The sequence below is a fragment of the Egretta garzetta genome, unplaced genomic scaffold (assembly GCF_000687185.1).
Source record: "Egretta garzetta isolate BGI_Z169 unplaced genomic scaffold, ASM68718v1 scaffold321, whole genome shotgun sequence".
Lineage (NCBI taxonomy): Eukaryota > Metazoa > Chordata > Aves > Pelecaniformes > Ardeidae > Egretta > Egretta garzetta.
In genome coordinates, this window is record NW_009258756.1 from 1,800,129 (window position 1) to 1,813,413 (window position 13,285).

Sequence of the window (13,285 nt, forward strand, 5' to 3'; positions counted from 1 at the left end):
GATGGAGCTGAGGACTTGCTTTAATGTTCAGTTCTGAGAGTGCATGAGAAGGCACAACGCTGCTGGTGAGGCTTTAGTGCTACTGAGGTGTGCTGTAAGGATTTAAGACGAGAGGCTCAGGAAGCCTCTTGCTGCAGCATCTTAATTTGGAAATCAAGGTGGTTGTCCTATTTTTCATTCCTGAACCTTGTTCTCAATTCTGTAGTCAAGAACTAAATATTTTGCTAGAAGATACCCTCCTGTAGGCCTCTGTCACTGGAAATGGCCAACAGACACGTGGTAATTTTAGGTAGGCTATTCTCTGTCTTAAAGCAGTGTATCTTGAAGCAACACCTTCTGCCGTGACCTGCCTCCTGGGACGAGTGGGACTCAGGAGCTTCAGGGTCCCGTTTCCCCAGCGGCAAGGGCTGGTTCTGCCTGGTGCCATGCCTCAGGGAGACATCTCACTTGGCAGGTGCAGGCTGGACCACAAACAGCAGAGAGAGATATTTTGCAGTAAGTATTGCATGAGGACTGCCCTAAGCACTTTTTTAGTATTTGGTCCAAGCTCTGGGGATAAAGCCAAGAAATTTTACTTCATCGACTTTGTCCCTATTTCGCTGCCTGGCATTGTAGGGAGGTTTTAGTTTGGTGCTTTATAGGAATTCCGGCATGTTGTGGTGGAAGTGGTAAAACATGAGGCAAGCTTTCTTTAAGGAAGTTAAAGACAGGCGCCTGTTGAACCGCCTCACCCCTTTTTTTCATTGAGCTGCGTCTTGAGTGCTGTCCTGTCTCTAACCTTTCCTTTCTTGATACGGCTGTTTCTTGAAAGGTTATCGTGGGGTGACCCTAACTTGACATAGTATTCTTGCATTTCTTCCCCTTCTCCTAGGCTAAGCGTGGCACGCAGGGTCGAGTTCTCTTAGGGGATGAGCAGCTCCTCCAAAGAGAGGTCAAAACCCCAAGCAGATTCTTTGATCTATCAGCAGCTTTTGATCCATTTGATCAAGAAGCATTATTGACCGGTTTGTGAATCCTAGCTCTGGCAATGGTCTGAAGAGCTCTTTTGGCAAATTGGAAGGGGGGTGGGTGAGAGTCACTGGGGATAATGCAGGCTTGTTTTTGACTCATCACCTCCTATCCCACTGCTATCCAAAGTCTGCATTTTGGGGGAGAGCCGATGTGGGCTGCGTAGCTCTGCATACACAGATAACTCATGGCTCTGCATCTGCACTAAGTAGATCTGCACGTCATGTCTCCGACATGGACTTTGTCACAGCCACACCTGCCCATGAGACATTTGATTTGGATTGCAGTTTCTCAGAAACTGCAGCTGGTTCAGTCTCAGGCCATGACTCAGCAGCGCTGGTTATGAGGAATGTGGTCTCTGCAGCCTTCCCTGCTTCCAAATCAATTTCAGGTGCACGTCACACTCTGTCAGCTACACAAAATTTTCTCTGATTTTTTTTTCATTTCTGGCTGCTGAGCATCACCAGACCATGACCAATAGGATAAGTGGAAATCTTCTATTCACTGGTGTGTTCTTGGATTACCATTCCCAAAACAGAGATGGTAGAGGAGGATGCATGTCTTGCTCGGCAGCTACTTTGGGAAAAAGTTAGTATCTTGTCTTAAACTGTTGCTGAAGATGGGTTCATGCCGGACGTTGTATGGAAGCAACTGAGGTGCAGGCATATGTTCCCTTCTGCTGACTTGGCTGTGGTGATGCTAACCACAGCCAGCAAAAAGGAGCGAGCAACTGGGAACAGTAACATCTCAAACTGCAGCAGAAAGATTGGCGAGACCTCTCCTGTCAGCACTTGGATTCCCTTGGTGTTCATTGAGGAATTAAAAGTTAACTGAGGGTGGTGGCAAAAAATAGGTTTGCCTGCCTAGAAAATGCTAAAGCCAACGCTGAAAAGCAGAGGTGGATCTGAAGGCAGTTTTCTCTCTTGGAATTTATATGGGGATTAAAACACATATCGTCCTTGTAGCACATAGGCAATTTTATAATCACTGCTGGTATTTCACCTCAGGGTACTCCGTGGGGTAAAGAATTAATTTTTCTAAGGAATAGAAGCCTGGGATTTGCTGCTAGTCATAAAGGAGAGTTTGCAGCCAAACTAAATGCTTTCTGGACCTCAGAAGCAATTGAAGGGTCTGGGATGGGTCAGGGTGTACCACCACACCTCCGGAAGTCGAGCCAGGGAAACATGCACGCAGAGAAATGCCACAAGATGTTACACGGCCATTTCACTTCCACGTCAACAGGAAAAGATACTACAAGGCTGTGCAAAGTGTAAGACAAACTGCTGTGCAAAGCAGCGGCTGCAAAATTAAAATACAGGATGTCTTATCACATGCAATGTGGTGCCTCCTTACTCCCCCCACATCTCTACTTGTTACAAAAAGGAATCTCTTTCTTAATGAAAAAAACACCCAGTCTTGAGTAAGAGGCAATGTACACATTTTTTTTCTGTCAGGGGTTAAAGTGGCATCTTTGCACAACACCACCCCCCATCCCAGCAAACCTGCCAGCAGTTGAAAGATATAAATAGGGACATTTAGGGAGAAAAGCATATTTAAGTTACTTTGAAATGTGCTTGGCTAAAGGAATATTTTTAAGAGAGGGAGTGGAAAAACAAATGGAAAATGTTTTCTTTGAAAGGGAAAAAAAAGCAACAAACTGTCCTTCCTAAACAGAGATACTTGGCTGGTGTTTACTTTACGCAGCCCTGGGTCAGACCTTGCAAACAACTACTAAATTAGGTCCAGCTACTTTGATGCTAAAAGCATGGAAGTGCCAATAATTAAGTTGCATCAGATGTAGGAAATGACTGATGTGACTGCCATGCTCACGATAGCAGAGTTCACTGTGCTGCCATTTGACCGACCCCTTTTTCTTTATGTAAGCAAAAGGAATTTTCTTCTAAGGAAAATCAGCCTGGTTTGCACCTTTGTTTTGTTTTCTGAACTGCTAATCCCCTGAAGGTATAGAAGCTATTTGAAAGAGCAAATCAAAGCTCCCATAATTTAGTGTTATATTATTTGTTGATGTATGGTTTGATTCAGTTGGCTACTTATTATATCAGGTTACCATATAATTATCTTAATTATTGACTCCAGAAGTAAGTAGAGGGATTATGAGAGAGACAGGAAGGCCCAGTGGAAAGAGCATGGCTCAGGGAATCGAACACATCAGGGTGTGCTCTTGGCTCCGCCACTCATTTATTCTGAGCCTGAACTCTTCCCTCAGCCAGCCCGGCTGTGAAATCGGGAGGGATTGCAGGGACAGGACTCAGATGCTGACCCAGGATTCAAAGAGATGCAGGAGAGCGGTGTAAAAATGACAGAGGAAAGTTCTGAAAGAGAGGTGAAAAATTAGCACAAAAAAAATGAATACAGACCACAGCATGCATTTGCATCACTGCGTGGAGTGCCTATATGGTCATGGAGAAGGGCAGTTTTCCCACGAAGGCCTGAAATTTGGGTCTGATCACAGCTCATTTCCAGCCTCTGCTACCAATTTCCCATGCGAAATCAGGTAGCCCTCGGATCCCTTTCTGCAAAACAAGGATGATAAAAATCATCCTTCTGTCTTTGGTTTTAGCTACGCAGATTATTGGAGCACAGCTCCTCGCACAGCCATGGTTCTCATGACATTGCTGCCATTTGTGGCTTTTAGTCTCCTCGTCCTTTGTCTGATAACCATCGACCAAAGCCAAAGGTTTGAGTTAGTAGGCACCACTGCAATATAAAAGCAACATCGAAAGGCTGTCAGCGCAGTCTATACTTCCTGTATTGATAATATTTGACATATACTGACAAAATACTTCATCTATTGACAAGCTGAGTTGCATCATTTTCCCTAAGAGAGGAGCAGACACGCTGGTTCTGCTCAGCCTGTGCAAATTACTTTCTCCGGTTTTGCTTTGCTCTCCCGAGCCAAAAAAGTGGGGATAATAGAATGTATCTATTTCCTTCCTAGAAAAGATCAGTTAATGTGAAATGGTGCATGGTGGCTTAGTGCTGAATAAGTGGGATACCCTAATCCAGCAAGGTATCCTCGTTCTATTGTACGCCTTTTCTGCATACCATCTGGAGTTGTTCTCTGCTTAGTATTTTCAGTATGTACCATATGTTTTTGCATGAAAATTCAATAAAATATGCATTATACATGAAAAGTGCTGTAGTAAATAAAGGAAGGGTGGAATCCAGTCCCCTTTGTGAACGGCAGGGGCCCCAAATCTTCATAAAAGGTTTAGTCTAGTCTGACGTCTGTGCTTTTCTCCAATTTACTGTGTGTCAGTCTTTAGGAGATGCTCTAATTTAAAACAAAACTCTGCTTTCCTGGCGAAGGTATTAGATGTACTTGGGCTGCCCTCTGCTGAGAGCACTGAATAAGACAGGGAAAATGTCCTTTTTCCAAGGAAGGTAACAGTGGGAGAAATCCTGATCATCCACGTGCTGAGTCGTGTCACTGCTGCTGGTGGTCATCCACGGTTTGGTGTCTCTCGCTGTCTGTTTGCTGCCTGTCAGAGGGCAAAGTATTCAGAGCTACAGCCCTCTTTGGGTTGTAGTGCCCACCACTCGTTGTCAAGGGCCGGGTGGTTTTGCAGACTTATGAAAATGTGGGCTCAGGCATTGCCCGTCGTGCAAAATTAAGCAGTGTTACGCAAGGGGTGGCCACAGAAGGAAACAGGCTTCTCTCCCCAGGTACTGTTGCAATCTGCCGGCTGGGATTTGAGCTGTACCTCAACCCCCTCCACTGACCAGAGCAATTTGCCCCTGCGTGCCGTTCCTCATCGGGGTGCCGGTTTGCTTTCCAGTGCCATCTCCCACCCCTCTGCAGGCATCACAGCACTAGAACTCTGCTTTATAACTGGGAAAGGGCAAAGGGTCTGCTCCAACATCAACAAGAATATCTGAAGGACTTGCTGTTTCTTGTGAACAAAGTGCTCCTGGTCTGCCATGCTCTCATCTTTGGGAAGAAACAAGGGTCCTGTGCAGATTGTAGTGCATGTATAAAGCTCTGTTGTAGCTGTTAATGCTCTCCATAATGCCCTGGTTTTAATAATTCCTAGCAAGTTGATGTATTATTACATCTTCAGCTGGGCTGCACACCAAAGCGTTTTGATGATGAAAGGAATGTTATACACACATTTAATTACTGCCCACATTTTTGTATAATTTTATCATTTACTGTTTTAGATGAGACATCGAGTTCTTCTACAGGAAAAATGCCCAGTCAAAAATAGATGATTTAAAAGCTAATCTGAGATGAGTTTGGCACTTAAATGTGAAGAAATGTAATTGTTCCTCTCTTCCTGCCTTTTCAGATGGTCCCTGATTACCAAAATGTACAAGAACTCCCTTATCTGGACATGGTGATTGCAGAGACATTGCGCATGTACCCACCTGCATTCAGGTATCCTTTTTTTTTCCCCCCTTCTGTTTCCACAGGGTGGATCCCTAGCTTTATAAAATAGAAATCTGCTGTTGGAAAACCAATGTGTCCTTGGTCTCTGTGCCAACATCAATACTGCTTGTGCATTTGAAAGGTATAATGTGGCCTATTGAGGGAAAACTGGGTAGTACTGGTGTTTCTAAAGCAGTGTTTTTACAGTGGGTTGGCCAAGATTGCTTGTTCACTGTTCTTCACATCCCCCAAGGTTAGAGGACAAAGCCATTTTGTAGCAAGACTAACCTTAGAAAGCCTTAGAAAGGCTGCTGCTTCTGTGTGCCTTGGTCTTGGGCTTTGGGGATATGGAGCAAACACCTATTCTGGCCTCTTGGTCATTAAGGCCCTGATCTGTGGAAGGGTTGCGCATCCAGAAAGCTGTATTTTACGTGTGTTTAACTTGGACCCCTACCGTTTTGCGCTTAGTACTGTGTTATACTAATATAGCAAAGCTAATGGCTACATCCATTAAATTTTGAAAGTATTGCCCCAATTCACACAAGACTAATTTTAATAAGTTATATTGATGAATCGAAAACACAGGGAAAAGAAATTAGAAAACTGTTTGATTGTCAAATCTCCAAGTTATCACAAGCATAAATGCAAATGTTAAGAATGGAGCTTTTCAGAGTGGCCAGCCAGTTGCACTGCTTCTCATGAAGCCGGAGGAAAAATTCAGATGTCTGGAAAGGAGCCAAAGCCAAGCTTGCTGTGAGAGCCTTTGAAAAATTTACCCTACGATTGCAAGCACCTTAAAATAAAATAAAAAAAAAAGCTTAAAATCATATTCTTTTTTATATGTTCACAAAGATCAGAAGTCTGGATTTTTCCATGGACATCTGCAGGATTGTTCAGAGAGTAAATGTCAAAGATACTTGCGCTTGGATGAGGTGACTGGGCTTTACTATGTTGTACATGGTATACAAGTGGAAATTGTTTTGCCAGTTAAAGCGTTAGGGATCTTTGAGTTTCAGCTGAAACGCTGGGAAACAATCAATGTTTGTCAGATGGGAGACAGAACGAGAACGGAGCAAAGTTGTTCCGAAGTTTCGGATGGCGTTGTCGGTGGTGTTTATTGATCTGGCTCTTACTCTGATGGATGTGGAATGGATAGGACAGCCCAGTGCCTCAGAAAGATGCTAATTGCCTATGACAAGGATAATGCTGAGTTAGGGTAAAACTCAGTAACAGCCAAGCTTGTTATAAAATCAGTTGTTTGTTTTTTTAAAAAAATGAACTTACTAGCCAGAGAACTTTCTTCCCCAGAACTCATGTTTCCACTATCACCAAATTCATGTAAGGATGAGAAGGATGGCTTGTCAACGTGGTTTTTTTAGCATGCCAGTGTTTTGTTCCAGCTTTGGAGCCTCTGTTATTTATTTGTCTGTGAGAAAGAGAGAGATGGGTGACAGCAAGGAAAGAATGTGTTCCTGTAATGATACCAGACTGACAGCCCCTGAAACTGAAATCTTTGTTCAACTTTTTAGGCACAGCGTGGGGAGCAGCGAAGGGAGCTCCTGCACCTTCTCTCTCCCCTGTGCTCCCAGCTGGTGCTGAGGAATAGCTCCTAGGCTGAGACAGCAGGGCACCCACCCAGGTCTGGGCTGCTTTGGGGTCCGTAGCGACCACCCAAAACACCAAAAGAGCTAGATCAGGATCTGCCACCACTCACGCACACCCACACACCATTTTTTTACAAGGTTTACACACCCAAGCTCGTCTTTGACAGGCGGCTTTTCTCAGTCTTCTTGTCACGATGAGGTTCCTAAGGACAGTCCTACTCTGTCACCTGTCACCACAGGGTAGGAGGAAACTGGAGAGTTTTGTTGCTAACGTCATGCCTATCCTTGATGAGTATATGTGAGCTGCAGTTTTCCAGGGCTTGTGAATTGGTGTTATTTTTGTAGCAGCAGCAGAACACGTAGCCCTAACATTAAAACCACCCCTTGCTAAGTTTCAGGTGCTGTCCCAATGTGGGGGAGCTTCTCAAATAAACGCAAAGCCTATATTTAATTTAATTTTTTCTGAAGGCAAGCCACTATACTCTTTCTGCCTGTTATTAGAGATGACTGACACATTTCACCTGCAGTTTTCATTAAAAAAATGAGCCTAAAAACCAACATTAGCAGCAAAATTGCAGTTTAACAGTTAACATTTTGGAAAACCGTAAGCAACCAGAAATACTTTACTGTGAAAAGGGCAAAAGTTAGCCAGCTGGGTTGGAGCTGGGTGCTCCTAGATGGAGATGATTGTAACCTGAGAAGACACTAGCATCAGCAACGGTTGCTGTATTTATCTTCCAGGAAAGTGTTACTCCCGAAATTGCGGGGTCAGTCCAGCTGAAGAGATTGCTTTTTATGGTTCCCTCCTGCTGTGTTTTTACCTTTATTAATCATCTGGGATACATGACACTCACTGTTGCAGGTTCACTCGGGAAGCAGCTAAAGACTGTGTAGTGCTGGGGCAGCGTATTCCAGCTGGGGCTGTCATTGAAACCGCAGTTGGACATCTCCACCACAACCCTGAGTTCTGGCCAGAGCCTGAGAAGTTCATTCCCGAGAGGTACGTGGAGTAGCGCTTTCCATTCTTAGGTTGAAGTCCTTATTTGGGCCTGTTTAGATCAAAGGCCTGCCTTAAATGCTGTTTCACATGTTAGGGTGGGCACAGGAAGCCAGCCTGTCCAGCGGAGATGCCAGATCCTGCTGCTCCATCACAGCCACGGTCACTCTGCTATTCACCCAAAGCAGTATTTCCACCAAGAGGAGCACAGTTTCATTTAGATCATAAAATATGTTATTTTTACCAAATTAGACAAGTGATGCTAGTGGCGCATCCCACAGAAGGTGGAAGACCTGGTCAAGGTTGAAACGTGGCACAAGTTTTTCAGACCTGTTTCCAAGTCAGGTGCTGCAAATAGCGTCACCTCGGGATGCAGAAATTCTGACAAGAGATGACATATTCACTGGCGTGGAGCTACCCAGGAAACTCACCCAGCTCCTGGCTGGTTTAGAGCAGCCTTTTCACCTGAGATGAAATGGTATGGGTACACTGTGAGTGGGGAACCTGTCCCATCTCCCACTTGGAATTTGCTCTCTGTCCGTAATTTAGGATTCTGGGTTCTTAGCTCCACTTGGAAAGACATATGTTCACATGGAGCATTTATTCTCTTCAGCTGGGGGGGCACTGTCAAATTGTGTTCGTGTACCCTGCCCTATCTTACAAATGCTGAGTTGAGCTTGCAGGGAGAGTTTCAGCTGATGCAGTGCTGTGTGGAAGCACAATTTTATTTTGTGGGCAGCTATATTTTAAGCTGTTCTGTGGGCAGCTGCATTTTAAGCTACCACTACGTTGAAAAGTCTACTAAGAAAAAAAGTGAATGCTCCATGAACAACTGGGCGTGATGCAGGCAGCCCAGAACCATCTTTGCCAGCAGGACAGCATGTGTATGGTGTAAGTGGGTTTGCCCAATGCTCCTTCTGGAGCACATCTTGGCATATGCTCTATCAAGCACCTTAGGCCATGAAGAAGAGCAATGCCAGGGTTGGAGAGGCCCAGAGCTTTTGTTGGGGAGGAATCTTAGCAATAACTGGAAGTCTGGGGGTTAGCAATGCTTATCTAGAAATGCTGTCTTAATTGTTTATTCACCACTTTAACAGTAGTATGAAAGCACATCACAGGGTAAAACGAATAATGGGGGCTGCAGTCCCCTTGACTCCTACGGTGATGTTTGTAATGTATCCGAGATGAATTCCTTTTTGAAATTTCCCTGAGGAATGAAGCATAATTACTAACACTCTCCCCAGCTTGTATCAGTTGGTAATGTTAGTAAGAATTATAAAATATGAGCTTAACAAAAAATAAATTAATTCAGCTACAGCCTTTTTTTCCCCTAGTATTTCGTTTTGAGATCTGCCTCAGGAATAATACAAGGCAGACTTTAAATTTACCAGAATGATATATGGGGGTGAGCAAGGCAAGAATCCCATTAACCTGTTTGCATGGGATATGCAACACTGCTCAGTACATGAGTTAATGGTCCTTCAATCTCAAATTATGGGCTTCTATAGTACTTTCTGCAGTAGTATCCCAATTTTATTTAGGATATCTAAGCATGGGGATGGGGTTAGTGGAAATACACAATATTATTTTCTTGCAAATCTCAAAGGTGAGTGAAAGGAAGTGTAATGTAGAAAAGCAAGGGAAAGTGGGATGCTTCTTTACAGATACTATTCACAGCAATTTGAAAACCACCAAATGACTGTGGAGCCCACATTGCATTTTAAGAAGTGGCTGGAGGATCTCCCACAGGAGGGCAGTGTGGCAGCACCTACTGACCATGAGCCAGACTTTGGCTCCTGCCCGTCTTTGGGGTTTTGAAAAATAATTATATCCAGTGAGTCACTGAACAAGGTCTCCCATGGCAGGACCATTAACTCGTGTACTGAGCAGTGTTGCATATCCCACGCAAACAGGCTAATGCAATTCTTGCCTTGCTCACCCCTATATATCATTCTGGTAACTGTAAATTCTCCTTTGTACCCTGCATCAGTTTTCTGGGAATTAGCAGCCTAATGTTCTCGCAAACTGTATCCAAACAGATGAGGAATTTTCAGGGAAGATCCTGTACATGAAGGACAGAACCTTTATCCACATACAGAACTGGAAAAGTAGTTCTGTACTACCAGACCAGGTCCAAATACCTTATGACATGGGAGGACTGTGTAGATTTCCAGGGTAATGCCACTGCTGTAAAGATTGCTTATTTTAAGAAACCCCTCTGATCAGTGGCTCAGCATGGGCCAGGATGAGCCTCACCTTGTTGGTTACGCATTGGCCCTAACAACTTGTACTGATTCATACTCTGTGCTCTTGTCTGTGCATACTCCGTCCAGTACACATCCATCTTTGCAGATGTTGGCAAAGAGATTTTATTTTTTTTCCTTTGGACTGCTGTTCAAAAAGGATTTATTTTTCCTTCCTTGTGAGAAAAAAAAAAAAGCGCCTCATTTCTAATGGGTTGATCAAGTATTTTAAAGCTAGCTAGTTGACGCAGATCTGCATGCAGACTGCCACATTAATGTCTTTCCAATTGGTCTGCAGTATTTCAGCTCTCAGAACAGAAATGTCTGCAATTTCAGTGTCTCCCAACTGGGAACCTGGTCTCTTTGGGCCAAGAGCAGAAAGAAAGGCGGTGCTGAATTGTAATATGTGTCTTCCATGGCCTGTCCAATCCCATGAGGTTTCATCTCCCCTTGCAAGCTTCAAAGAGAAATTCCCGTTGATCTGCTTCTGCGGTGCACAGCAGGGAAGCACTGTTGCTAATTCTAGTTAGTTCACATTGCAGCCCATTAGTTTACTCTCAGCTGTCTCTCTCTCTCTCATACATGCAAAGGTCTACACAACTAGCAAGTCTGCACCTGAAGTTATCATTCTTCTGAGTGTGGCTGTTGAATGAAGGCAATTCATTAAAGATAGATTGGAAGTAATACTGATGTCTGTCTGTCCTCTCCTGGAATCACCAGCTGACACAGACTGATGTCTGTACATCAATTACCTGTTTATTGAAGGGCTCAGCCCCATCAGGACATAATCTGTCAATAGTCCCCTTGACCTGCTTCATCAAGACCAATTGAAATCACCTTTTGAGATGTAAATGAAAACCATGGAATCAAGAGCAAAAAGCATTTCTTGAACCAGTTTCCGTCTCTGCACCTTCTAGGTTTACAGAGGAGGCCAAGAAGGAACGACATCCCTTTGCATACCTGCCCTTTGGGGCAGGACCCCGTGGCTGCATTGGCATGAAGATGGGTTTGCTGGAGACAAAAATTACTCTGCTGAGGATTCTGCAGAAGTTTCAATTTAAGACCTGCTCAGAGACTGAGGTTTGTATATGCAGAGGCTTGAAGGCCACACTTGTCAACTTCAGTGAGTTGACAGTGTCCCATAGACAGGACGGCTTATTTGCCTTTGTGACTTTCTCTTCATTTGAGAAAATTGCTAGAGCTGCTTCCATAATAAAGAGTGGTAAGAGGCCTGGACTGCATGTTTTAAGCAAAATGTGATTTAACCTTTATGATTTCTCCAGCAAAACAAACGCTTACACACCCCTGCCTTAGTGGAGAGCAGTGTAGCAATACTGCAGTCAAAATGTCTTGATTTAGACAGGGTGAGAATGGGTGAGTTCATGGGATCTCATCATTTTAGTATATGACTATTGCTATACATATATATATATATATATATATATATTGCACCTGGCACTTACTCAGCAGCTCTAGGGTTTACAGAGTTAATTTCTTTCTGTTCAGCTCTACAATATACCTGGGCAACCACTGCCTCAGCCTCTGGCTGTAAATTCTATTTAATATTATACTACCACAGCTGACTGTAAAACAAGTACTTTACAGCTTCCACAGTAATCCTAGTATGAATTGGTCCCCCAGCAAAAATGCCTGTCTGTATGTGAGGGTGTTACACACACATAAACAAATACATACAACTGTACATAAAATGGTTTTTTTTCTTTCAGATTCCTTTGCAGCTGAAATCCAAAGCCACACTTGGACCAAAAAATGGAGTCTACATTATGCTAGAATCTCGCTAAAAGAAAACGTAGAACCTGAAGCCTCCTGGGATGGGAGCCCTCATTCAGTGACTCACTGGGTATAATTATTTTTCAGAATCCCAAAGACAAGTAGGAGCCGAAGTCCTGATGATGGTCAGTAGGTGCTGCGACACTGCCCTCCTGTGGGAGATCCTCCAGCCACTTTTTAAGACGCGATGTGGGCTCCACAGTCATTTGGTGGTTTTCAAATTGCTGTGAATAATATCTGTAAAGAAGTATCCCACTTTTACTTTTCTGCATTACACTTCCTTTCACTCCTCTTTGAGAATGCTTTTTTCATGCTCAAGTTCAATGAATGGAGCAGGTGTTAAGCGTACACTAGATTTACAATAGCTTTTAATTACAGTTCATTATCTCACACATCCTTCTCATGTGCTTCTAAGTCCCTGCTCTAGAGAAAGCCCAAGAGGCACCACAGTTATAGCAGAAGACCTGGGATCCAGTACGTTGGGTTTTTTCCTGAACTCTGCTAAAACTCAAAGTGGAGTCTCCTGCACAATGCTTAATCTCTCCCTGTGTCTGTAAAGTGGAAGAAGTTGCACTTCTTCATGATTTTAGAGTGATTTGAAATGCACTTAGATTAACAATTTGCACTTGGGGCATTGCATTGACATGACTGAGGAGGAATGAAGAGCTCCCCTGTTTACCAGTTAAGTTCCGGTAGCTAAGATCAAAGAAACGAGGTGGCAGCCATTTCCTGGTTACTAAACTGCTGTTGGAAATGTGGAGAGAAGAAGATACAGAAATTTAATAAAAGCAGGAAGACTGGAGGCAATTTAAGGATGTTCAGAAGGTGTTGGTACAACATCTGCTTCACTGCTCTGAGGCTTCTCCTTCCCATGCACTGCACTTGGCACCATCCTTGTCTAGCTCATTGGCTCAAGGAAATTAAGAGCGCTGCATGTACTAAAGCCAATGGCCAGGGGGCAGGATCCAGGATCATGAGTCCCAGCAGCTTTCTTGATTCCTTATATGACCCCGGAGCAGCTCATGCCCCAAGTGCCTCACTCCACTCAGGAAGGGACTTGTCTGATTGCCAGCTGCGGCAGCACCATGGGTACGTCCAAGCGGTATGGCTGTGCACGGGCAGCTTCACAGCGAAGCAGCAGCATGCTTTCACGCTTTGCATTCCCTCCCTGCTCTTCCTACTCCTCTACAAAGCCCTTCAATCACCACACAGCTGGTGGAGCATCACACAGCAGTCATCGATTGACCTGAAA

The 13,285-nt window shown here is 44.1% G+C and overlaps 1 protein-coding gene across 1 annotated transcript in view; it reads left to right on the plus strand.

The window, feature by feature from the left end:
* The window catches only part of TBXAS1 (thromboxane A synthase 1), a 252,009-nt gene extending 239,131 nt beyond the window's left edge, over positions 1 to 12,878 (plus strand). The window contains exons 11-14 of the mRNA XM_009649239.2: positions 5,319 to 5,407; positions 7,865 to 8,002; positions 11,160 to 11,322; positions 11,970 to 12,878. Coding sequence (XP_009647534.1) covers positions 5,319 to 5,407; positions 7,865 to 8,002; positions 11,160 to 11,322; positions 11,970 to 12,044 — 465 coding nt within the window. The 3' untranslated portion in view covers positions 12,045 to 12,878. The remainder of the gene's footprint in view (positions 1 to 5,318; positions 5,408 to 7,864; positions 8,003 to 11,159; positions 11,323 to 11,969) is intronic.
* The last annotated feature ends 407 nt before the right edge of the window (positions 12,879 to 13,285 follow it).